At 48.2% G+C, this 23,631-nt stretch overlaps 1 protein-coding gene, 1 long non-coding RNA gene and 1 pseudogene across 2 annotated transcripts, besides 1 other annotated feature; 2 read left to right on the forward strand and 1 right to left on the reverse strand.

The window, feature by feature from the left end:
* Positions 1-1,031: 1,031 nt before the first annotated feature.
* Positions 1,032-2,029, reverse strand: Gm28626 (predicted gene 28626). Its single transcript, NR_151592.1, has 2 exons — positions 1,933-2,029; positions 1,032-1,587 (listed from the first exon to the last, which is right to left on the reverse strand). It is a non-coding gene; the product is annotated as a predicted gene 28626 (long non-coding RNA).
* B3gnt7 (UDP-GlcNAc:betaGal beta-1,3-N-acetylglucosaminyltransferase 7) lies at positions 1,190-5,274 on the forward strand. Its single transcript, NM_145222.2, has 2 exons — positions 1,190-1,523; positions 3,014-5,274. Exons 1-2 carry the CDS (start codon positions 1,513-1,515, stop codon positions 4,194-4,196), a joined length of 1,194 nt encoding a protein of 397 aa, NP_660257.2. The 5' UTR covers positions 1,190-1,512; the 3' UTR covers positions 4,197-5,274.
* Positions 8,565-9,718: a transcriptional cis regulatory region, noted in NCBI's record as "predicted enhancer Chen2008-25, also known as intergenic|chr1:88207026-88208671 (MGSCv37/mm9 assembly coordinates), targeted for CRISPR interference". NCBI's record gives its function as "positively regulates B3gnt7 gene expression in mouse ES cells" and the evidence as "EXISTENCE:mutant phenotype evidence [ECO:0000015][PMID:31784727]".
* Positions 21,236-23,402, forward strand: Gm5258 (annotated as a pseudogene).
* Positions 23,403-23,631: the final 229 nt, after the last annotated feature.

A 23,631-nucleotide genomic window follows, 5' to 3' on the forward strand; every position in this document is an offset into this window, starting at 1 on the left:
TTCATCATTTCCGACTGGAGCTTACAAATTCCAGAAAATTCCACTATTTGTTTAAGCACACACCCGAGCCTAAGGATCGCTAAGGGAAGGACAAAAGTAATCTTCACCCTTAGGACTCCCTGGGACTTTCTGTCTCCCTGTATTCCCTGGGAGAGGAACAGCATTGCAGAAAGGTATTGAGTTCCCCAGTCCTACTATCTGATAGAAATGCCTGAGCCGGGACTCAGGGACCACCTCCTGAGCCAGGCAGACCTCCTGGGTTTGAATAGTAAGGTTGTGACTTCATCTAAGGGTGTGTGTCCCTGACTCTAACTCCTGGTAAGATAGGAACAAACCATAGCACACGTCTCCAGAACCAAGTGAGCCACTGATGCCGGGGACCTAGAACCAGGCTTGACAGATAGGAAGTGCTGGAATGTAAAAAGTCCTGTGGGTATTTCTGAAGCGACCCCAGACCCCCAGACATCTGGATGACAGAAGGACCAGTAAGCAGCCTTATCTACCAGAAATGTTCCCAAGTCACCCAGAGGAGGCATCAAGGTGTCCCCTCCCTCCCTGTACTGTGATTGTGGTGTGTAGCCCACTCCCAAGAGAAAATGGTGCTCACACCGCAGAATAATAAAAACCTGGAGACAAAAAAAAAAAAAAAGTGGGGGTGCGGTTAAGTGAAGGATTTGTTGGCAATACAAGAAGGAGGTTTTTGTTTGTTTTGAGACAAGAGTCTCATTAGGGAGACCTTGCTGGCCGGGAACTCACCATGTAGACCAGGCTGGCCTTAAACTCGCAGAAATCCACCAACTGGGATTAAAAGCACATGCGAACACGCTAGCAAAAGAATGGACTTTTTGCAGAGGATAATAAGCCTTCTCACTGGGGGGTGGTAATGCAGAAAGAGTGGGAAACCCAGAGCTGGATTGACCTGAGCTGGCTGGGGGTCTAACACAGGCAACCCAGCATCATCTTCTCTTGAGATCGCCGCCCAGGCCTAAGCGAGCCCGGGAAGAAGAAAAGTAGACAGGGCAGAGATAAGGTAACTTTAGGGAAACAGCCTTTATCCACCTCCCTCCACTCTACACACCCAGGGCTACTCCAGAAGGAAGCAACCAGGCCGCTAGGCGCCGGGTGGGCGTGGAGGTGGGCGGTGTCCGACGTCCCCACGTGTCCCGAAGGAGGCGAGGCGGGCGACCCCGTGAAGGCCCAGCAGCGGGGAAGTCGCCGCCTCAGGATGTTGGCGATCTTCAAGGTCTCTGAGATTCTGGCTCTTCCCTTCGCGTTCCCGTGGGGCGTGCCTCTGAGGTGGCCAGGGCTGAACGGAGTTGCTGTCCCCACAGTGAGCCGGGGCACAAAGGGTTAACCTACCTGGGCCACCGCCCCTGAGGCCCCTCCTCCAGCCGCAGGGAAAAAAAGAAAGTCTCAGCGGGGGTGCGGCTCGGCCTCGTCCCGCTGTCCCCAGCCGCGGCGCTCAGAGCTGTGATCCGTGCGCCCCGCTCAGCTGCCCTGGACCGGGCCGCCATGTCTCTGTGGTGAGTCGGGGTCCCGGTGGGGCGCAGAGTACCTCCGAGCTTCACCTCCTCCCGGGGCCGCAGACTGCAAGGGATGCACGCTAGGTGTCCTGAGGCCGACCCCAGTTTCCCCGGGCAGCGAGGGTGGCGGGAGATGCGGAGCAGGGCGCGCCGCCGGAGCGGCAGATGGGATGTGGGAGATGCGAGGCGCACGCTTGGCTCTGCGGCCACGACTCCGGCAGCCTGTATGCAACGTCTCTCTAGCCTTGGGGTTTCACTAGCAGACACACACACACCCGACCCCTCCGGTCCCTCTTCCCTCCTGTGGCCTCTTCTCCGGACCGCCTCGACCCTTCTCCTTCCCCGGCTTTGCTCTTACTAATGGAGTGGATTGGTATGTGCGAGCCAGGGCCCTGAGGCTGGTTCTTACCCGGACTCCGGAGCTACGACGTGGAGCTTCTTTAGAACCCTGAGGACTGGAGTACTGGGTTCAGAATTCTCTTACTTCCATTCCCAGCAGCGCGCCTCCAGTCATTTCTGTCTTTCTCCATCCAACCTGGTAACCAGGAAGTCATGGGGCTCTTGAGGAAAGCTCGATGAATGTGGGTAGGAGGACTTAACATTCACTCACCCTGCGCCTCCGCAGGCTTAAAACCTGGCGTTATCTACTACGTGCTTCGTGGGCCCCTGGCTCTTGTACCTCCCAGACTTGGAGGTGAGAACCATCTCTCTGCTGGCCCAGTCCTGGAAAGTCATGAGTCTCCCAGTGTGAGCTAAGGAGGGAAGGTTCTTGGGGAAGGGGGCACAGGCAGGATCATTCCTGAGAAGAGCTAGGATTTCTGCCTCTGAAAAGGGTGTGCTGGGCTTACTTGACCAGGTAGGGGCCCCGGAAAGTGGGTTTTCGTCCCCAGGACTGAAGGGCTAGGCACCTCATTGCTTTGTGTAGAATATAAAGGTAAGGATAAGGAGTCGTGATGGGATCTGTCCACTTCCCTTCGAGACTTCCCAATTAGAGCAAGAAAGGCTCGCTTCTGTTGAGTCAGTGGGGGCTGCTAACCCACTCCCCACTGCAGCCCACAAGGAGACTCCCCAAAAGCTGCAACAAGGATACTGTCTTTTTCCCTTAGAGTGACTGGTTCAAAGTGATACTGCTGTCCACATATGTATGTGAACTAAAAATAAAAACCAGAGCTCAGGGGATGGACAGTGGTCTCTTTTCCTGGCAAAATGACAGCATTTCACTGGGTTCATGCCTGGTACTTTATCCTGTGTTCTGTCCCATTTTGGGGGAACTTAAGGGGTTAAATGGCCCCCTTCCCAAAATTGTTGTTGGGTTTGGGACCCCAGTAGCTGAATACACAGTGCTTCTTGAGTTGGGCAGTTAGCATGAGAAAAGCAGCAGGTTCCTCTGACCTTCCAGGAAGTAGAGTCCACTGGCCCATCTATGGGCCCCTAATCCTCAGGAGGAGTATGAGTGCCAGCTCACCTTCCTCTCTGCTGCTCCCCTTTAGGAAGAAAACCCTCTACAAGAGTGTATGCCTGGCTCTGGCCCTCCTTGTGGCTGTCACCGTTTTCCAGCGCAGTGTGACCCCTGGTCAATTCCTTCAGGATCCTTTACCGCCCACGCCGGGGCCAGCCAAAACTGGAAATCTGGTCAACCCCAACAGCTTCTGGAAGAGTTCAAAGGATGTAGCGGCTCCCACTCCCACAGTTCCTCGGGGACCCCAGGTCTGGGATGTGATCACCACTAACTGCTCTATCAACATCAACCTGACCCATCAGCCCTGGTTCCAGAGTCTGGAGCCACACTTCCGACAGTTTCTAGCCTATCGGCATTGCCGGTATTTCCCCATGTTGCTGAACCACCCAGAGAAGTGTGCTGGCGATGTCTATATGCTGGTGGTTGTCAAGTCGGTCATCACACAGCATGACCGCCGAGAGGTCATTCGTCAGACCTGGGGCCACGAATGGGAGTCAGCGGGTTTGGGCAGGGGTGCAGTGCGGACTCTCTTCCTGCTCGGCACGGCCTCCAAGCAAGAGGAGCGAACCCACTATCAGCAGCTGCTGGCCTACGAGGACCGTCTCTATGCTGACATCCTACAGTGGGATTTCCTTGACAGCTTCTTCAACCTGACCCTCAAGGAGATCCACTTCCTCAAGTGGCTCGACATTTACTGTCCCAACGTCCCCTTCGTTTTCAAAGGTGATGATGATGTCTTTGTCAACCCCACCAACCTGCTCGAGTTTCTGTCTGACCGGCAGCCCCAGGAAAACCTATTTGTAGGTGATGTTCTGAAACATGCTCGGCCCATCCGCAAAAAAGATAACAAATACTACATCCCAGCCGTCATGTATGGTAAGGCCACCTACCCGCCCTATGCTGGTGGAGGGGGTTTCCTCATGTCTGGCAGCTTAGCTCGGCAACTCCACCATGCCTGTGACACACTGGAACTCTTCCCTATTGATGATGTCTTCCTGGGCATGTGCTTGGAGGTGCTGGGAGTGAAGCCCACAGGCCACGAGGGCTTCAAGACCTTTGGCATCTCTCGGGTCCGAAGCAGCCGGATGAACAAGGAACCGTGCTTCTACCGGGCCATGCTTGTGGTACACAAGTTGCTCCCTGCCGAGCTGCTGGCCATGTGGGATCTGGTGCATAGCAATCTTACCTGTTCTGTCAAGTTCCAGGTGCTCTAATGTTGCTGAGCCACCAGTGCGTTTGTCCTCGGGGGATACATGGCATTGTCTTTGGTCCCCTGCAGGAGGTGAAGGGTTTGGGCCCTCTGTGCCCCTAGGTGTGGTGAGGTACAGAGATCCAGAGAGGGACTCCCAGAAATTCCCAGAAAGAGGTCCAGGAATAGCCAGAACTTCCCTGACTGGAGGTCATCCGAGAACCTGGATCTCTCCTATCTTGGGCCTCTAGCCTGACCTCTCTAGCCTGGTAGGAGGCCCTGGTGGACTCTAAAGGAACATTTGCTCAGGTACCTGAGCTAGACCTGGCCCCAATGGGTCTGTGGCTGCTTCTTGTCCTCACAGGGAAGCCCCCTTCCTGTGAAATGCCTCTGGCTCCCTGAGGGTCAAGCAGCCTTTGTGGGAGCTCAGGCCTGTGCAGGTCCACAGGTGTCCCCTGGCCCACATTGCTGGACCTCCTAAGATAGGAGCTCTCTCTCCATAGGCCCTCAGCACAGCCCCAGGCTTGCCTGGAGTCAGCTGCCGAGGCATGGCTCCTGGCTCTGACTTCTCTTGTCCAGAAGCCTGACTGGCCGCTCTGACTACCTCAGCACTCCTCTAAACCTCAGTGTGGGCTAGTGCCCCACCTTATGCCCCTGACACAGAGCAAAATAGCAGTGCTCCTGCACCCTGCCCACCCCACCCCCACCCCCACAAGGCACAGTGATCCTTGAGCATAGTCCAAGCCAAGTCTCACCTTTGGCACCTCACCAATACTGACTCCCTGGCCAGAAACTGGCCGGATGGGCCCTAGATGTAGACATTCTTCTATTACTGTGAAATTTTATTTATGAAGAATTGGAAGGAGGCCTTGGGAGGTGTACCTCTTTCCTGTACACTTTCCTTCAGCAGCTAGCATCTTTACCACTCACCCCCTGCCTTTCAAGCCCTCCCCCACTGACACCCCTACTTTTCTGGGGCCTGCCCAGATATTTTCCCCTGTGAAAGAATACCACCTCCCACCTCTGGCTGGGGTCACCTGGAAAAGATGGAGGCATCTTCTCTATTTTCTCAATAAAACAACTGGTTGTTGAAGGTGTCTGAATTAGCTGCTTCCTTGGTCTTGGCTAATGGGCGTGAAAGACCTCTAGAGGGGCCTTAGAGGAAGTGGGGAGCTGTGGTGGTGCAAGAAGCCTGCGAGGCTCTAACACTCAGGTGACCACATGGCCAGCTGAAGCCTTAGCCTAAGTATCAATTAGCAAAAGGCAAGAGTTCAGGCCCAAGGCTAGTGTTCCAGTGGGTGCCCTTAGGCTCACAGGCTCCCTGATGTCCTTCGGAAAGCATTGAAGTAGACTTGGCTGGAAGGAGAGCCCAACACATGCAGGACTTTTGCCAAAGCTGCTGCTTCCGGAGAAAGGAGAGCGGTTACTGCCAGGCCAGGATCTTCTGAGATGGTAGTGAGCAGGCCAGCTGTGTCCAGCTCAGAGCGCTCCACCATGGGCCCAGCAGCTCCGATCCAAGTCCTAGGGTTGGAAAGGACAGGGCTGCCACCATTTCTCCCTAGCACAGGTCTTCCCACACCTCTCTTTGTTAGCTGGCTATATTATGCGTAGAGCTCAGTGCAAAATGTATGCCTAGTTCCCAGAAGTTAAAAACTTTAAGATTGCAACAGTGCAGAGCCCTTTGGAGGAGCCAGCCCCCAAAACAGCAGCAGGAGAGCTAGAAGGGCCAGACAGGCTCAGGCTGTGAAGCTGCATCTAAGGACCAGGGAGAGACATGATTTAATCAAAGGTCAAGGGAGAGAGATGGATGCTTGGTTGTGCAGCTAGGTGGCAGGCAGGCCTGCATCTCAAGCCTCGGAGGTTTAGGGAAGTGTCTGGAGCTGACCCTAAGAATGGGGCAACAGGTCAGTAGTTCTGAAGCGCCTACTTTGGCTTCCTTTGTCTTTGTCTTGGGTCCTGTGGACTGGGAACTCAGTGAAATTCGCCCCTGTACTGTCGGCCTTGATAACTAGTGATATTATCAAGACTCAGGCCAGTCCCTTCTTTCTGAGCCTTGCCTACTGAGCCAGAGTGTGTGAGGTTTTTGCTTCATTTGCCCAAGGCTGGGCTGGCAGGCCACAGTAACTCAGCAGAAGGCCAAGGAGCCCCTCAGGGGCATGCTGTCACACTTTCCATCCCCCTGCACCAGCCCTGACTGAGCCTTGTACCTGCTGCTCAAAGGACTAGGGGTATCCCCCCCCCCCCAGGTAGACTGGAATGTGGGGAGGAGCCACTATGGGGTGGGGGTAGGGAGGGGAGACAAAGGGGAGGTTCCCTGCTGAGTTTGTTAACAGATCTCAGCTCTTTGGTCTGGAAGTGGTAGAAACATACCAGACCCAGAGATACTCAGGCAAGGCTTCTCTGTTAAGACATGGCTCCAACCAAGAGCAGGTTTAGGCCAGTGGTTCCTAGAACAAAGGAAAGGGGTTACTCTTACAATTAAAAAAAAAAAAAAAAAAAAAAAACTCCAACCATCCATCCCATCCAGGTTATCTGAAGGGATTCAGAACCAAAATGGGTATTGTCTAGTCTTGACTGGTTTGTGTCCCCGTCCTCCCTGTAAGAGTAACAGATTGTAGAAAGCTCTGGTCCTGACTGGTCAGGGGCTAAGCAGTCTCATGCAGTTCGCTAAGCAGCTTTGACTCTCAGGGTTGGGTATATTCTCTGGAGAGTGCCTTTATCCTACATCTGAGAGAATGAATGATTGCGTTTCTCCGCTCAAGGCTATGTGCGGGCCCTGGGTCACTGTTTGAATCTTCGGATAGAGGACCAACCAAACAGGCAGGCTCCTCCCTAAGGTCAGATGGGCCTGTCTCTTTTAGGTGGCCCTGTCTGTTTCAAGTTAGGGTGCTCTCTGCAGGCTCTAAACTATCAGAACACACCAGGGTCCACATCCTGCTAGTCCAAGCAGGACAGGACTCTCTTCCCCAAACTATACTGTGAGATGTTCAAACTGTCCCAGCTGCTGCAGCCCCTGCAGGACCCCCTCTCAGTTGCCATTGGCTCTTTCCAGTTTGCCTAAGAATGTGAGTTCCCAGCCTTCTCTATCCAGGCTGTCTCTATAAAGACACTTATTGCTGGGATTACTTAAGGAAACAGCATAAAGATAAAGGTCTTTCCTGGAAGATTCTGCCCTTTTCACCCTTGTCTTGTTTCCTAGTTGAGAGGCGTGTCCCATCACCAAGGTTGCATGACAAAAGACAACAAGAAAAGTCTAACAGGTTCCTTCCTGAGGCCAATCTCTGGTACCCCTGGCTTGACTGGCTCTCACAATGACTCCACACCTTCTGGTAGCTGGTATGACAGTTGTTAGAGACTGGTGGAGGCTATGTGAAAAAGGAAAGGAAGCTAGAAGAATTGTCCCGCTAGAGGTCAACCACTGCGGAAGCAAGACTGTGTGTGAGCATGGCCTGGGGGCCTTGGGGGTTTATGGGCTTGTAAAGTGGGGTTGGGATGGGAAGGTCTGGCTGTAGGTCAGTTCCCCCCACCCATCCCCAGTCTCAAAATGGTAGATACCAGCCGGTGGGTATGTGGATCGCCTGATCCAAAGCTTCCACAGGTGTTATGTGTCGACTCCGCTGTCCAAGTCTGAGAGACTGTCCCACCTGAGGCTTCTGGGTAATTAACTCTTCAACAGGCAAGTTCTACCATGGGAAACCCGTGCAGTGCTGAGGTAAAGCCAAGGCTTCTTGCAGGCTTAGGCAAGCACTCTACCAACTGAACTGTCTCTCCAGCTCTCTTTAAAAGTTTTCCAGTCGGGCTGGAGAGGTGACGCCGTGGTTAAGAGCGCTGACTGCTCTTCCTGAGGTCCTGAGTTCAATTCCCAGCAGCCACAAGGTGGCTCACAACCATCTGTAATGAGATCTGATGCCCTCTTCTGGTGTGTGTCTGAAGACAGCGACAGTGTACTCATATAAATAAAAATAAACACATCTTTAAAAAGGAAAAAGTTTTCCAGTAATCAAAAAGTTTCTGAAGGGGTAGAACTCAAAAAACCAGGGAAGGCTGTTTTAGTGACCTAATCAGACTGAATGGGGAGACCGAGCAAGGCCTGTCTGCTTGGACTTCTCAAACAACGACCTGTCTTGAGTTAGAACTCCTATTCCCAGACAAAGATTAGGATCCTCTGTGGTGAGTCTCCCAAGTAGAAGGGGTCAAAGAGGTTTGCTTTTCTTCTCCTTTAGTTCAGAGTGACAAAGGGCCGGCACTTACTATCTTTTTCTGGGTGGACATTAGTAACAGTAACAACTGCGGAGCATAGTCACTAGGTCCTGCGCTGGGAACATTTTGCATGTATAATCTATATTACTTTGTCTTTAGTAAAAACAGGTTTACGTTTCCATGTAAACTCTTTTATGTACCCTTGTCAGGGTGGGGGTGGGGGAACCCAAGCACACCCTCTTGGATCGTACTCCCAAATATCTCAGCGGGCAGTTCCAACTGTTAGCTCTCGCTCCACACCGGGGCACTACTGAGCGGACCTGCACAGTTTGGGGGCTTCTCGGGCCACGCAAGCTGCGGTGAAGCCTGAACTTCAGGCATCTAAGTATCTGCCTCTGTAACACTCAACATGACAGCCATCCTTTACCAAAGAGCAGTTGGCTGTGGGGATCTGGGTCCAGGGCCTCTGGGTGAATTCCATAAACAACCTCAGGCTCTGTTATAAAGTGGCAACTTTTAGGTTTGGAATAACAATCGGTGTGTGTGCTGGGAGGAGGGTTTGCTTACTATGAACAGAAGGCTTCAACAGCAAGAAGTTCCTGTCCTCAGCTACCAGCTCTGTATTCAAAGGGGACTTGAAAGGGGGCAAAAGGCCATCCCACTGTTACCCAGAGCTGGGCGGCCTCCTCCAGCATATTTGCATAACTAAAGGAGACCACTTAAGGAATCCTGGCTTTCACAAAGGAAACCTGTTCCTAGGTGTAGTACCGGGGAGTAGGGGACGCTTCTGGAATTCCGTTCAACACTATATTCAAAGGAAGAAATGGAGGTCTCCGAAGGATCCCACAGCTATTGTGTGACAGGGATTGACTGGAACCCTATGCTCCCAACCCCCACTCCATACCATTTCCCCCGGCATCCCTCCCCTCCGGGTTCCTTACAAACAACCTAGTGGTAAATGTGTTTGCTTCTCTGTAAAAGCCTCCAGCACGCCAAAAACTGTTAGATTCAATGAGTGACGGCATTTGGAGAATCTCAGAAGCATAGCACCATAATTATTTAAATATTCTGATGCAAGGGTTTTCTGTTCCCACAAAGCCCTGGCACTTACTGAAATGGGAGGGGTCGGAGATCAGAGGACAGCTTGCAAAAATAAATTCTTGCCTTTCAGTAAGGTGGGACCTGGGACTAGAACTCATGTGTCAGGTTAGGTAGGAAGTGCCTTCACTTGCTCAGCCATCGGGCGGCCCCCCTTTCCCACCACTTTCTAAGCAGATGACTGCACACTGACCACTCTGGGGGAACACTGAGGTTGACTTCTCTCCCTTCGGTAGACAAACCAGTTTTCCTCCGTTTGCAATTCAATTCTACAGCTCTGTGGGGAAAAAAAAAATGCGGGCTGTTAAAAGGCTACTTTAGCTGCCGGACTATTCTGCCTCGAACCAGTAACTGTTTTCTTATTTAAACAAACACCTAAACTCGGGAGTGGGTGGAATGCAACTTTTGCATAAATTTCGGATACAAAACTGGAACTGTAGGAAGCTAGGAGATGGTTAATTCTAAATCAGTAGGTAGTTAGGGAGAGAGAGCTCAGACTGACCTCTGAGTGCTTCCACTATAGATGGAGCTGGGCCCTTGCACAAAAGAAGCCCCTCCTTTCTGTAGCTTTTTTTAGTTTTTAATTTATTTTTATTTTATTTATTATTATTATTTTATATATATATATATATATTTATTTATTTATTTATTTTGGTTTTTCGAGACAGGGTTTCTCTGTATAGCCCTGGCTGTCCTGGAACTCACTCTGTAGACCAGGCTGGCCTCGAACTCAGAAATCTGCCTGCCTCTGCCTCCCGAGTGCTGGGATTAAAGGCATGTGCCACCACGCCCAGCTTTTTCTTTTTTTTCTTTTCTTTTTATTTTATTTTATTTTATTTTATTTTTTCACTCCTGCAGGCCTCTGAACTAACTACCAACCAGCAGGATAACTCCCTGCCCCATTCCCTGGCCAGCCACAGATAACCCTCAGGGTGGCCTTTGCCAGCTTTTGAAAGTCCCCACCCCTGTCTTAATCAAGTCCTTGCAGACCTTTAAACCGACCCAATGGGCTAAATGTATCATGCCCAGTCCAATTTAAAGGGAACCCAGCCCTGCACCACACCCTATTAGAAAATATATAAGCCAAGGTGTGGTAGGCACTCATTTAGTCCCTGCATTTGGAGGGTAGAAGCAGATGTATCTTTGTGCTCCCGAAAAAACCAGTCTGGTCTAAGTAGGGAGCTCCAGACCAGGCAGGGCTACATAGACTTTGTGTCAAGAAAAATAAACAAACAAACAAAAACCCAACACACACACAGAGAAACAGAGAAACTAACTACCTCAGGACAGAGAAAGCTACCCTTTTTCTCTGATACCTCCCGCCCCCCTCCCCGCCCCCCCACCCAGTCGCCCTTGTTAGGCACGGGATTTCGCCTCTGCAATAAAATTTGTGAAGATGGGTGCTGGAGAGATGGCTCAGCAGTTAAGAGCACTGACCACTCCACAAAGTGAATTCCAGGACAGCCAGGGCTATACAGAGAAAACCTGTCTTCAAAAACAAAAACAAACAAACAAAAATAATAATAAATTGTGAAGATGGACTGCAACTTTCTTGTCCAGTAATTCTTTACCAGATAGAAAAAAGTACTGGAGAAAGGAGAACTAACAGGCAACATAAACTTGGAAGTACATTTTACATTCTCTATAGGCCCTTCAAGGTAAGCCAAGTACTGTATATATCCAGTCTCTTTGGTGTGGTCTGAATCTCCCTAGGGGCTTGGAGAAAATACTTGACCAGGCCATAAACTGAGCGAATTAAAAAGGAGCAGGAGAGCCGGGCAGTGGTGGCTCATGCCTGTAATCCCAGCATTTGGGAGGCAGAGGCAGGCGGATCTCAGTTCGAGGCCAGCCTGGTCTACAGAGTGAGTTCCAGGACAGCCAGAACTTCGCAGAGAAACCCTGTCTCAAAAATCAAAATCAAAAACAAACAAACAAACAAAAGGAGCCGGATAGTTGGGAGTGGGCTTGGCACTAGCCAAAGGCCTTGAGACTCCCAAGAGCCTGGTGCTAGCCTGAGGGAATGGGATTTAGTGACCCATGCAGAACAGAAGGTGACCTATCGCGAATGGTACTGCGCTCTGGATTTCTCCGGCACAACCCAGCTGACTGCAATGTCCAGAATTCCTTCCCAGTCCTGGGTTCTGCAGGCCCAGCGTTTGAAGTCACCGGCAGGAGGGAGCCCCAGGTGGTCAACATCTGAGACCTTGCTGGGGACAGATGGAGTGCCCTGAGCACCTGTTGGATCCGGGGGAGGAGGCTTGTCGCGGCGGGCGAGTGCCCATTCAGAGGGATTGACTTTGTGCTGGGCGCCAGTGGAGTGAATGGCGTGCAGTGGTCAGCATACCCCCCGGGGCAGGCTGAGGGAGGGGTTCCCTATGTCCCCAAGGAGCAAGGGGACCTCCATAAACCCCGGAAAAAAGCGGGGAGCGCCCCCTGCCGACCTCCTGGACACCAGGCGCTAGAGAACTAATACCTTGGACCATTAGGTGCAATCTGAAATTTAGCATCACTTGAACATTATTAATGTTTTCGGAGAGCGTTGGTTGACTTCACACCAGACAGGTATCGGAAACTGACGTCTGCAGTGAGTGCGAAGGGTTCTTACTCTTTGCATACCCGGATGTATAAAGGTCTCCATTGACCCAGTTTATAATGCAAAAGCTCAGGCTTCAGCAATTCCAGCAAGGCTACCACCTGCCACAAAATATCAGTTAAGAGTTACAAAATATCAGTTAAGTGTCCATGGAGGCCCAAGCTTGGAATCTTGACACTTGGAAAGTTGAGGCAAAAGGATCCCACACAAGTTTGAGGGCAGCCTACGCTACAAAAACAAAACAAACAAACAAACAAACAGAGAGATTTACTCAGTGTGGCCACATTGGGAAGAATAAATAAAAAGGTCCAGTGAGTATTGGCCTGCGCCAGGTTTAAAGAGAAAAAGCTGAGAGAGAGAGAGAGAGAGAGAGAGAGAGAGAGAGAGAGAGAGAGAGAGAGAGAGAGAAGCTATTCATGATAAGGCCTGGTGAATCCAGTGAATCTGTGGTCTGGCTGATCGCTGCCACTGTTCTGGTTGTACAAGGTGGTCCTGGACTCCGCCCACCTCAAGGCTTGAGGGGCTCAGCCTGGGTCCTAGAAGATGAGCACTTGTGCCTCAGGCTGCAGCATGCCTTCCTATAGAATCACCCTTGTCTCAGAACTGGTTTGTTTCCCAAGCTTTGATCTTCCGGCAGAATTAGAATAACAACTTATCTCTGTGCCTTCAGCCAAAGGAAACACACACAGGGAAAGCAGAGATGCCAGGCTCCATCCTGCTTTAGGTACTCTGTGGTTACACAGAGAATCCTTGTCTCGAAAAACAAAGTCAAAAAGATACAAGAAAGAAAAGAAACTAAGATCTATGTAGACTATCGGTTTAAGGGGTGTTCTACAGTTCCTGGTTTATTATATGTCACTTTTAAGAAATAGGTTTTAAAAAGATTTTTTTATTAGGGGCTATAGAGATGGCTCAACTGTTAAGAGCACTGGCTGCCCTTGTAGACCACCTAGTTTCAATACCCCACACCCACATGGCCACTCACTCACTTGTAACTCCAGTTCCAGGGGATCTGATGTCCTCTTTGGTGTCCAGGAGCACAGACAGACATTCAAGAACATCACCTATACATATACAATAAGTTACATCTTTTAAAAAAATATATTAGAGTTATTCATTTTATGTGGGAATGTTTTGCCTGCATATATGTATGTCCACCACATGCATTCTTAGTGCCCCAGAGGTCAGAAGAGGGCACCCGCTGGAACTGAAGTTATGGGTGGTCTTGACCTGTCCTATGGGAGCTGGGAATCAAACCTGGGGCTTCTGTAAGAGCAGCAAGCCCTGAGCCATCTCTCTAGCCTCTGAAGAAAGTTTTTTTTTTTTAATTGCTGAGTATGGTTATAGACACCTGCAATCCCAGCATTCAGAAGGTAGAGAAACATTAGGAGTTCAAGGCCAGCTTCAGCTACATGGTTAACTCAAGATTACCCTAGGGGCTTCAGGACAGCCAGGGCTGTTACACGTAGACAGGTTGGGGGGCACAGATCACGCTGGGGATACTGGAGAGATGGCTCAGCAGTTAAGAGTGCCGGATGCTCTTCCAGAGGCCCCAGGTTCAATATCCAGCAACCATATGATGGCTTATATCTGTAACTCCAGTTCCAGGGGCTTCAATGCCCTCTCCTGGCCTCTGCCAGCAAGCACTTGCAGACACAGACACATCTGGGTGGATGTAGTGGTGAATGTCTTTTATTTCAGTGCTTGGGAAGCGGCAAATGCCTTATGAGTTTGAGGCCAGCCTGATCTACAAAGAGTTCTAGGCCAGGGCTACAGTGTAAGACCACTTGAGTTTGGAGCCCCCAGACCCACAAAAAGTTGGTATGGTAGTGGGTCTGAAATCCTAATACTCCAAGAAAGGAAGCAGAGATCACTAAGCATAGGGGACAGCTAGCCTGGCATATAGGACAGAGAAGCAAAGACCTCGTCTCAAACAAAGTACAAAGTGAAGATAAACAACCAAGGTTGTACTTTGCTTTCCACACACACACACCATGGCATGCACATGCTGTATGTACATAAACACACACACACACACGATGCTTTCCCTTTTGCATATAAAATCTTGGGGCTGGTGAGATGGCTCAGTGGGTAAGAGCACCCGACTGCTCTTCCAAAGGTCTGAAGTTCAAATCCCACATGGTGGCTCACAACCATCTGTAACGAAATCTGACTCCCTCTTCTGGAGTGTCTGAAGACAGCGACAGTGTACTTACCTATGATAATAAATAAATAAATAAATAAATAAATAAATAAATAAAATCTTAAAAATAAATAAATAAAATCTTAGCATATATGCACATTTGAAAGAAAGAAAACATCAAGTGTACCCAAGTCAGAACTTGAATAGGCCCAACCCCACATCACAACAAGCTAGAAATTACCCACAGAAGTAAATCAAATAGCAAGGACAATGATGACAGCCACCTTAGTTTTCTTTTTAAATAGCCACTGAGACCAAGAGAAAATTAAAAAAAAAGATAATGGTCAATTGTTTTGAACTCAGGTACACTACATGATTACATGTTAAGCGATAATAGCAATGTGCACCACACTATTCTTTGGGCCTTTGGTCCCCAGTTTTTAGTTGTGAAATTCCACAACCTTAAATCCATTCAGTATTGTAAGAAGAGGCAATCCAAATACGGAAATTAATGGTGCCAGCATTTCAGGAAATGAACGTGTAAAGGCTAAGAAAAGAAATTCGGCAGATATTGAAGTCAGCCTGTGCCCAGTCCTAAATTATAGTGTAAAATAGTAAAATCTATATGAGGTTTGCAATGGTGTGTCGGTGAGTAAGGCACTTACTGAGCTGCCTGAGGACCTGGGTTCAAATCCTGCTCACACAGAAAGCTGGACACAATAGTGGGTCTGTAATGCCAACATTCCTTCAACACAGAGCACAGTACTGCACATGGCCCTGAGAGAGTCCATTCTGCAAGCAGTTTTTGGCTCCATTTTGAATGTAAATATAGAGGCAGAATGACCTTGTACCTGGGTGGACAGCCGAGCAATGTCGCTTGTCTGTCACCACTTGTGAAACACAAACATGTAAAAAACATATTTCTAAATCAAAAGGATTCCACCCTATAAACTTATCAAAGTAAATTGGGATCATCATAAGCAAAGTAAAATTATACCAGAAAGAACTAGAAGGCTACTTCTGCCTAGCATCCACATGGCAGCTCACAACTCTGTAAGTCCAGTTCCAGGGGATCTTCTGGTCTCCCCGGGTACCAGGCTGCACATGATGCACATACATACATGCAGTTAAACTACTCATTTGCATATAAATACTTAAAAAACATATCAAGAAAATCAGGCCTAAGAACTTAGCAAACACATTAGACTAAAGAAGGGAGCAAGCCTGCTCCTTGGACCCCGTGAGGAGGAGGGCACTTCTTAACACGCGTTCACGCGACCGGCCAGGAAGAACACAGCAAACCAGAATCTTCTGCGGCAAAACTTTATTGCTTCCATCTTCAGGAGCAAGAGTGCAAACCCCCCATTGCTTACATCTTTAGGAGCCAGAGCGCCAGAGCTTTATTGCTTACATCTTTAGGAGCAAGAAGCAAGAGCCAGAGCAAGAGCAAGAAGAAGAACAAGAGCAAGAGAGAGAAAAAGAAAGCAAGAAAAAGAACAAGAACAAGAAAGCAAGAGTGCAAGAGCAAAAGCCAGAGCAAGAGAGAAAAAGAACAAGAACAAGAAAGCAAGAGAAAGAACAAGAAAGCAAGAAAGCAAGAGCAAGAACAAGAAAGCAAGAGAGAGAAAAAGCAAGAACAAGAGAGAGAAAAAGAATGGCAAAACCCCGTCCCTTTTAAGGAGAATTATCCTCCGCCTAGGACGTATTACTCCCTGATTGGCTGCAGCCCATCGGCTCAGTTGTCATCACGAGAAAGGCAGAACACATGGCGGGAAAACTGCCCCTGCACGTGTGCAGATTATGTTTACCACTTAGAACACAGCTGTCAGCGCCATCTTATAATGGCAAATGTGAGGGCGGCTTCCCACATATCCCCCTTTTCTTTTAATAAGAGCAATAGGCCACCCATATTAATGAGAGTGGAGATAGAGGTCAAATCCCCAGTGTGCAGGTAAAGGAGCCATGTACAGGATTAGCTCTTAGGCTCACAGGCTTTTACCCAGAGCAACCCTGACCTGCTCCTGTGTCGTTTTTCCTGGGGGAAGGGAACTAGGACACTGAACCTTCATGAAAGATGACATGTCTCCCTAGAATAGGCTCATATATGCCGCAGAGCCCTTCTACTGCAGTGCTTAGCCGTGCAACTCTCTCAGGCTGCTGAAGCACACTCACTCTATCCCGTGCAATGAGACTAGCCTCGTGGGGTGCAAGAGCTGAATGGCCAGCGACCTATTGCTTAAGCATAGATATATCAGGGGAAGCACCATGTTCTAGAGCTGCAAGTGCCTGGGCAATAACCACCTTGTCTCTCCTAGTTTGGGCCTTAAGCTTACAGACCAACCAGAGAAGCAACACTAATCCACAGCAAAGTGTATCTCCAAATAATCCCACCCATACCCATTCTTTAAAGAAGGAAAATGCTGAGGAGATCCAATTGGGTAATCCTTTGGTCAGGGACAGGTCCAAGTGCGTGGAGTTGACCTGAATAATGGCAATTCTCAATTCCCGAAGGGTCTGTTCAAATTCAGCCGTCCAATTCTGTAACATATACTGAGAAAGACTTTTTGACAAATTAGCTGCCCTAGTAAATTTCTCATACTGAATGGAAGTAACGGACAATGAGAGGTCCCCCAAGCTCCCGACAAACCCTGAGCCAGTCTTGTAAACCTTTGTTCTTTCTTGGGGCTATGGCCGCTCTGCATTCCTGCGTGGCTTGCTCATAAATGAGCTATTCTACCAGAGGTGCGGCTTGCTCCAAATCTGCAAAAATACGCTCTGCTGCCTCTGTCATTCTGGCCACAAAATCTGAGAATGACTCCTGAGGTCTCTGGAAGATCTTTGTTAGTTGTCCAGTGGCTTCACCTGCTCGGGAGAGCGCCTTCCAGGCCCTAATAGCCTTTTCATCTGATTCAGAACTATTAAGAACTGGCTCCTTGAGCTCATCTAGTGATGAGTATAGGCTCCTTCTCCTAGAAACCTCCGCTAATTGATCTTTTTTCTTTTCCTTCCTTCTAATCTCTCCCCAGGTATTCTTACCTGACCTTAACTTTTCCTCAGGTTCAAGACCCGTGGAAAGGCCTGTATACTTATTTTGTGCACCATATTTCTTCTTTGCTCCTACTCTCTCTCCCCGCTTTACTTCTGATAGATTGCCCTGAATTTCATCCAGAATTTTCAGCCCTGCCTTAACCACTTGATAACATGTGAAAAGGAACAAAAAGGCTCCTAATACTAGAGAAAGTTCAAGGCCAAACATACCTTGTAAAGCTATTTCCCACTTTACTTCTGATAGACTGTCTTGAATTTCGTTAGAAAGTTCAAGACCAGACTTACCTTGTAAAGCTATTTCCCACTTTACTTCTGATAGACTGTCTTGAATTTCGTTAGAAAGTTCAAGGCCAGACGTACCTTGTAAAGCTATTTCCCACTTTACTTCTGATAGACTGTCTTGAATTTCGTTAGAAAGTTCAAGGCCAGACGTACCTTGTAAAGCTATTTCCCACTTTACTTCTGATAGACTGTCTTGAATTTCGTTAGAAAGTTCAAGACCAGACTTACCTTGTAAAGCTATACTTACGGGTACCCTGTTCCCCAGCTGAAGAGTTCTGAATTCACGCAGTTGAATCCTTCTCAACAGTCTGTTTTACGGGAACACTTCATTACCACCGTTCCCCAGCTGAAGAGTTCTGAATTCACGCAGTTGAATCCTTCTCAACAGTCTGTTTTACGGGAACACTTCATTACCACCATTCCCCAGCTGAAGAGTTCTGAATTCACGCAGTTGAATCCTTCTCAACAGTCTGTTTTACGGGAACACTTCATTACCACCGTTCCCCAGCTGAAGAGTTCTGAATCCAGGATGGATCCTTCTCAACAGTCTGTTTTATGGGAACACTTCATTACCATGACCCGCAGTTCTGGTTCCGGAATGAGGGATCTTCCTTGCGCCGGTGATGGTTAACTCCCGTCCCGAGTTTTCTTGTCCCGGGTTTTTTCGTCCCGGGTTCTTTCTTCCCGGATTTTCTCGTCCCGTCCCGTCCCGTCCCGGGTTTTCTCGTCCTGTCCCGGGTTTCGGCACCAACTCTTAACACGCGTTCACGCGACTGGCCAGGAAGAACACAGCAAACCAGAATCTTCTGCGGCAAAACTTTATTGCTTACATCTTCAGGAGCAAGAGTGCAAACCCCCCATTGCTTACATCTTTAGGAGCCAGAGCGCCAGAGCTTTATTGCTTACATCTTTAGGAGCATGAAGCAAGAGCCAGAGCAAGAGCAAGAAGAAGAACAAGAGCAAGAGAGAGAAAAAGAAAGCAAGAAAAAGAACAAGAACAAGAAAGCAAGAGTGCAAGAGCAAAAGCCAGAGCAAGAGAGAAAAAGAACAAGAACAAGAAAGCAAGAGAAAGAACAAGAAAGCAAGAAAGCAAGAGCAAGAACAAGAAAGCAAGAGAGAGAAAAAGCAAGAACAAGAGAGAGAAAAAGAATGGCAAAACCCCGTCCCTTTTAAGGAGAATTATCCTCCGCCTAGGACGTATTACTCCCTGATTGGCTGCAGCCCATCGGCTCAGTTGTCATCACGAGAAAGGCAGAACACATGGCGGGAAAACTGCCCCTGCACGTGTGCAGATTATGTTTACCACTTAGAACACAGCTGTCAGCGCCATCTTATAATGGCAAATGTGAGGGCGGCTTCCCACAGGCACTGAAGCTATCAGTTGGACAAACCTGTCATCTGATCACCCAGAGTGTGTATCAAGGGCAGAGAACTCGAGACTGTCCCCAAGGCTTAGTCAGCTTGGTCTCCACTGCTGATTATGCCTACTCTCGTGGTTGTCTGTCTATCCATTCTCTTCCCTCCCCAGGTCTGTCTGGACCTACTTGATTCTCCACAGCCTCCACAGCCTCTACCATCCCACACCTCACTTTGGTGACTCCACTTCACCTTGAGGTTCAGCTCAAACCTGTGGCCTCCTGGCTTGAGTCTGCTACTGTGTCTCCAGTGGCCCTCCAGCTCGGTTCTTCCTTTATCTCCCACAGAGGCTTTTATCATGTCTACCAGCTTTTGTTTCTGCCTCTCAGGAAGGCCTTTCTAAATGCCGCCACCTTTGTAATCCTTTGTAACCATTGTGTGTGTGTGTGTGTGTGTGTGTGTGTGTGTGTGTATACTATGTACATATGTGAATATGTATATGTATATTGTATGTATATGTGTGTATATGTGTATGTGTGTTGTATATTATGTATGTGTATATGTGTATATGTATAGATATGTGTATATGTATATATGTGTGTTGTATATGTATATATGTATATATGTGTATTGTATATGCATGTATGTGTCTATGAGTATATGTGTGTTTGTGTGTATATGTATATATGTGTATTGCAGATATGTATATATGTATATATATGCTTAGTGAGAGAGAGATGTTTACTGTGATGTGTTATTACTAGTAACTGAGACTAGAGGCAAAGAATCTGTATTGACCAATGGGCAGCTATCAAGGAAACAGGACTACTGAGCAAATCACCAGTACAGCTTGGAGAGATCATTGTTATTCAACCTCCTTGGCACTGTGGAACGACACACATGTATCTGTTGCTGATACAGCGGTTCTGTCAGGCTTTGCTTTTTTGTTTTTATTTTTTTATTTTTTAGTGCCAGGATCAAAAGCACAAACTTTTACATGCTGTGCAAGTATTCTATCACAAGTTAAGTCCAAAAATAAAAATGATGGTGATGATGATGATGGTGATGGTGGCGATGGGGGCGGGGCAGCAGTGGCAGTGGCGATGGTGGTGGCGGTGGTGGCGATGATGGTGATGGCGGTGGCTGGAGAGATAGCCTGAGCAGTCTTCCTGTGGTCCTCTCTTCTCCCCGGCCTCGTTGGCCACTGGCCCACAAGAACAAAGAGAGCAGAGTCAATGGACAGGATTTCAGATGGCCCACAGGTATGATGGAATGACAGACTTATCTCCAGGCTCAGCTTCAGAGAGACAGCACAACTTTATTCAGGGTGAACCAAGGGCTATGTAATTTTGGGAAGAGGGCAGGTATTTCCAGGGAAGGTGAGTATCACTGGCTACATCTTATGGAACCTCATGTGCATGGAGAAACATTCCAGGAATCTCAGGTGCTGGCTGGACAAGTTCTTATCCGAAGGAAGGAAGCTGGACCTGTAATCTCAGCAAGGCTGTGTGACATTCCTCGGGTAGGGGGTGTGAGATCTGGGATCCCCCAGGTGATAAGAAGGCTCACTGACGCTGATGAAGAAGTCTGCCATTTTGCACCTAGCTCAGGGCTTCCCAGTAATGTCAGCCTTCGCCCTTAGCAGCTTAGCAGCGGGACTTCCTGACACTTCCCAGAAGCCAAGCCTAGCTCACAACCACCTGTAACTCCAGCTCCAGGAGGACCTGACATCTCAACACACAGAGACACATACACATACGTGTAATTAAAATGAAAAAAAAAATAATTGGGCATAAAAAGCATTGAACTGTCCAGACATATACCAAATTTAACAGATGAGGATGAAAGACAAATATAAGTACCGTGAGGCTGAAGTGATGGCTCAGTGGTTCAGAACACGTCCGCTTGCAGAAGACCTGGGCTCCCTTCCCAGTACAGACATCAGGTAGTCTTTAATATCTGTAACTCCAGCTCCAGGGGATGCCTCTAACCCCAGTCTCATGTGTATATACAGATAAACAGATACACACACACACACACACACCACATATACACATAGATAAATAATATATTTTTTAAAATACTGTGTTGATGAAGTTAAGACAGATTAAAGGGGCTAGAGAGATGACTCAGTGGTTAAGAGCACTGATTGCTCTTTCACAGGTCCTGAGTTCAAGTCCCAGCAACCACATGGTGGCTCACAACCATCTGTGATGAGATGCAGTGCCTTCTTCTGGTGAGTCTGAAGACAGCTACAGTGTACTCATATAAATAAAATTTAAAAAAAAAAAAAAAAAAGGCTTTCTCTCGAACCACGAGGCCTAAGCCCGTGAACAACGCAGAAATGGCCAAGATTAAGGCTCGGGATCCACGAGGAAAGAAGAAGGAGGAGCTATTGGACAATCTTAAGGTGGAATTGTCCCAGCTTCCCGTTGCCAACGAGACAGGCGGCACCGCATCCAAGCTCTCTGAGATACGAGTCACCATCGTCCCAGCCCTCACTGTTCTTAACCAGACTCAAAAAGAAAACCTCGGGAAATTCTACAAGGGCAAGAAGTACAGGCCCAAGAAGACTGGAGCCATGTGCCGCCAGCTCACCAAACACGAGGAGACCAAGCAGCAGCAGCGGAAGGAGCGGCTGTACCCACTGCGCAAGTATGCAGTTAAAGCCCGAGACAACAATGACAATAAAGTGCAAGACTGCAAGACTGACTGGCAAAAAAAAAAAAAAAAAAAAAAAAAAAAAAAGGCAGATTAAAGTGTGAAATTATTTGAATCATAACTCATATGAAGATGTGAATAGATTTTTAAGTACCATAAAGACAAGAGATTGATTCCAAAAGAAAACCTATTGTTCTCTGAAGTAAGGATGGATTGGAACAAGTTATCAAGTTATCAAAGGGACAACTTTGGAAAGTCTCCAGTGACTTTGGGGCTTAAAAAATCTTTCAAGCCGGGCGTGGTGGCGCATGCCTTTAATCCCAGCACTTGGGAGGCAGAGGCAGGTGGATTTCTGAGTTCGAGGCCAGCCTGGTCTACAAAGTGAGTTCCAGGACAGCCAGGGTTATTATACAAAGAAACCCTGTCTCGAAAAACCAAAAAAAAAAAAAAAAAAAAAATTTTTTTTTTTCAAATTCTCAAGAGACTTCATCCAGCCCATGGCTACTGTGAAAAAGAACACTACAAGTTCATTCTCTCTCCCTCTTCTTCATCCTCTCCCCTCCCTCTCTCCGTGTAAAACCCATGGCTTGTTTTAATTCAGTTCTGAAGTTTGTTACAACCTCAAGCCCTATGAGAGAGTATAGCTAAGTAAATTAATAACTCACCCCCATCTCCTGATCCTGAATACTTGATTTATCACTGGTCCCCAAATTCTACTAATCAATAGTCTCTCCCTGGTAAGGGCAGAATTGGTTCTCTCTTTGTAAATGACCTCTGGGCCCCCACACCCAGCCAGGGGCTCATCTCTATGCAGTTATCATGTCTGCCTAACACACTGTTTTCATGCCAGGGAGTGGTGGCACGTACTTTTAATCCCAGTACTTGGGAAGGAAAGGCGGGGGGAGGGGGGGTCTCTGAGTTTAAGGCCAGCCTGGTCTACAGAGTGAGTTCCAGGACAGTCAGGGCTACACAGAGAAACCCGGTCTTGAAAACCTACCACAATTTCCACCTCAAAGGGGAGTAAGAACTAGTTTATTCTGAAGCCAGGACAGGAACACGATGTTTTAATGAGGTAGCAATTTCTAGAAGCTTTTCTAGAGACAGACCAGGCTATAAACCTACACACTTAACATCAGGTAGGTGGATCAGAACAGGGTGAGAGATAGCTCCACATCAGGCAGATGTTATCCAATTAACCTTCTCACTGGTGGGAGCCAGGTGTCTATACACTACAGACCGGATGTTAGCTCACTTATGCAAGAGGGTAATAAATAACTATTAATAAACTAAATAGCACTAAATGAATTATAGTTAGACTCTGGACCTGCAATGTTCCAACCTTTGCACAGTCATTGAATTTTTTTTTCCTTTCTTTTCTCTCTCTCTTTTTTTTTTTAAGAATTATTTATCTATTGTATATATTTGAATACACTGTAGCTGTCTTCAGACACACCAGAAAGGGCATCAGATCCCATTACAGGTGGTTGTGAACCACCATGTGGTTGCTGGGATTTGAACTCAGGACCTTTGAAAGAGCAGTCAGTGCTCTTAACCACTGAGCCATCTCTCCAGCCCCTGAAATTCTAATCAATGAATGCACAGTCTCTGTTGTTCCAAGACCTTTGCTGAGCACCCACTATGGCTGGATGCCACTGTCCTCGAACCCAGATGATGGCTTCGTATAACCCACTGCTCCTAAGGGCCCCCCCCCCCAGGCCTTGGGACACCTGCTGCATTCTGCTGGGGTTGACTCACACCAGCAGCCTCCCAACACCGTCTACTTTGTTATCCCTCCATCCCTTACTCCCCACACCCCAACCTCTCCCCTGCACCCCCATATCAGCACCTAAGTGGGAGCAGCTCCCCTGTCCCAGCTGGGAATTATAATCTGCAGTAGTTGCTTGGGTCTCTCACAGGAATATGAATCTTCCCATTTTAGCATAAATTCTGGTCAGGTTGTAGTTGTTCCCTAACAGAAGCCAAACTAGCTCAAAGGTAGAAGTCTTCTCTTTTTTTGTTTTTTTAAAGGCAGGGTTTCTCTGTGTAACCCTGGCTGTCCTGGAACTCACTCTGTAGACC

Source organism: Mus musculus, chromosome 1 (genome assembly GCF_000001635.26).
Source record: "Mus musculus strain C57BL/6J chromosome 1, GRCm38.p6 C57BL/6J".
Lineage (NCBI taxonomy): Eukaryota > Metazoa > Chordata > Mammalia > Rodentia > Muridae > Mus > Mus musculus.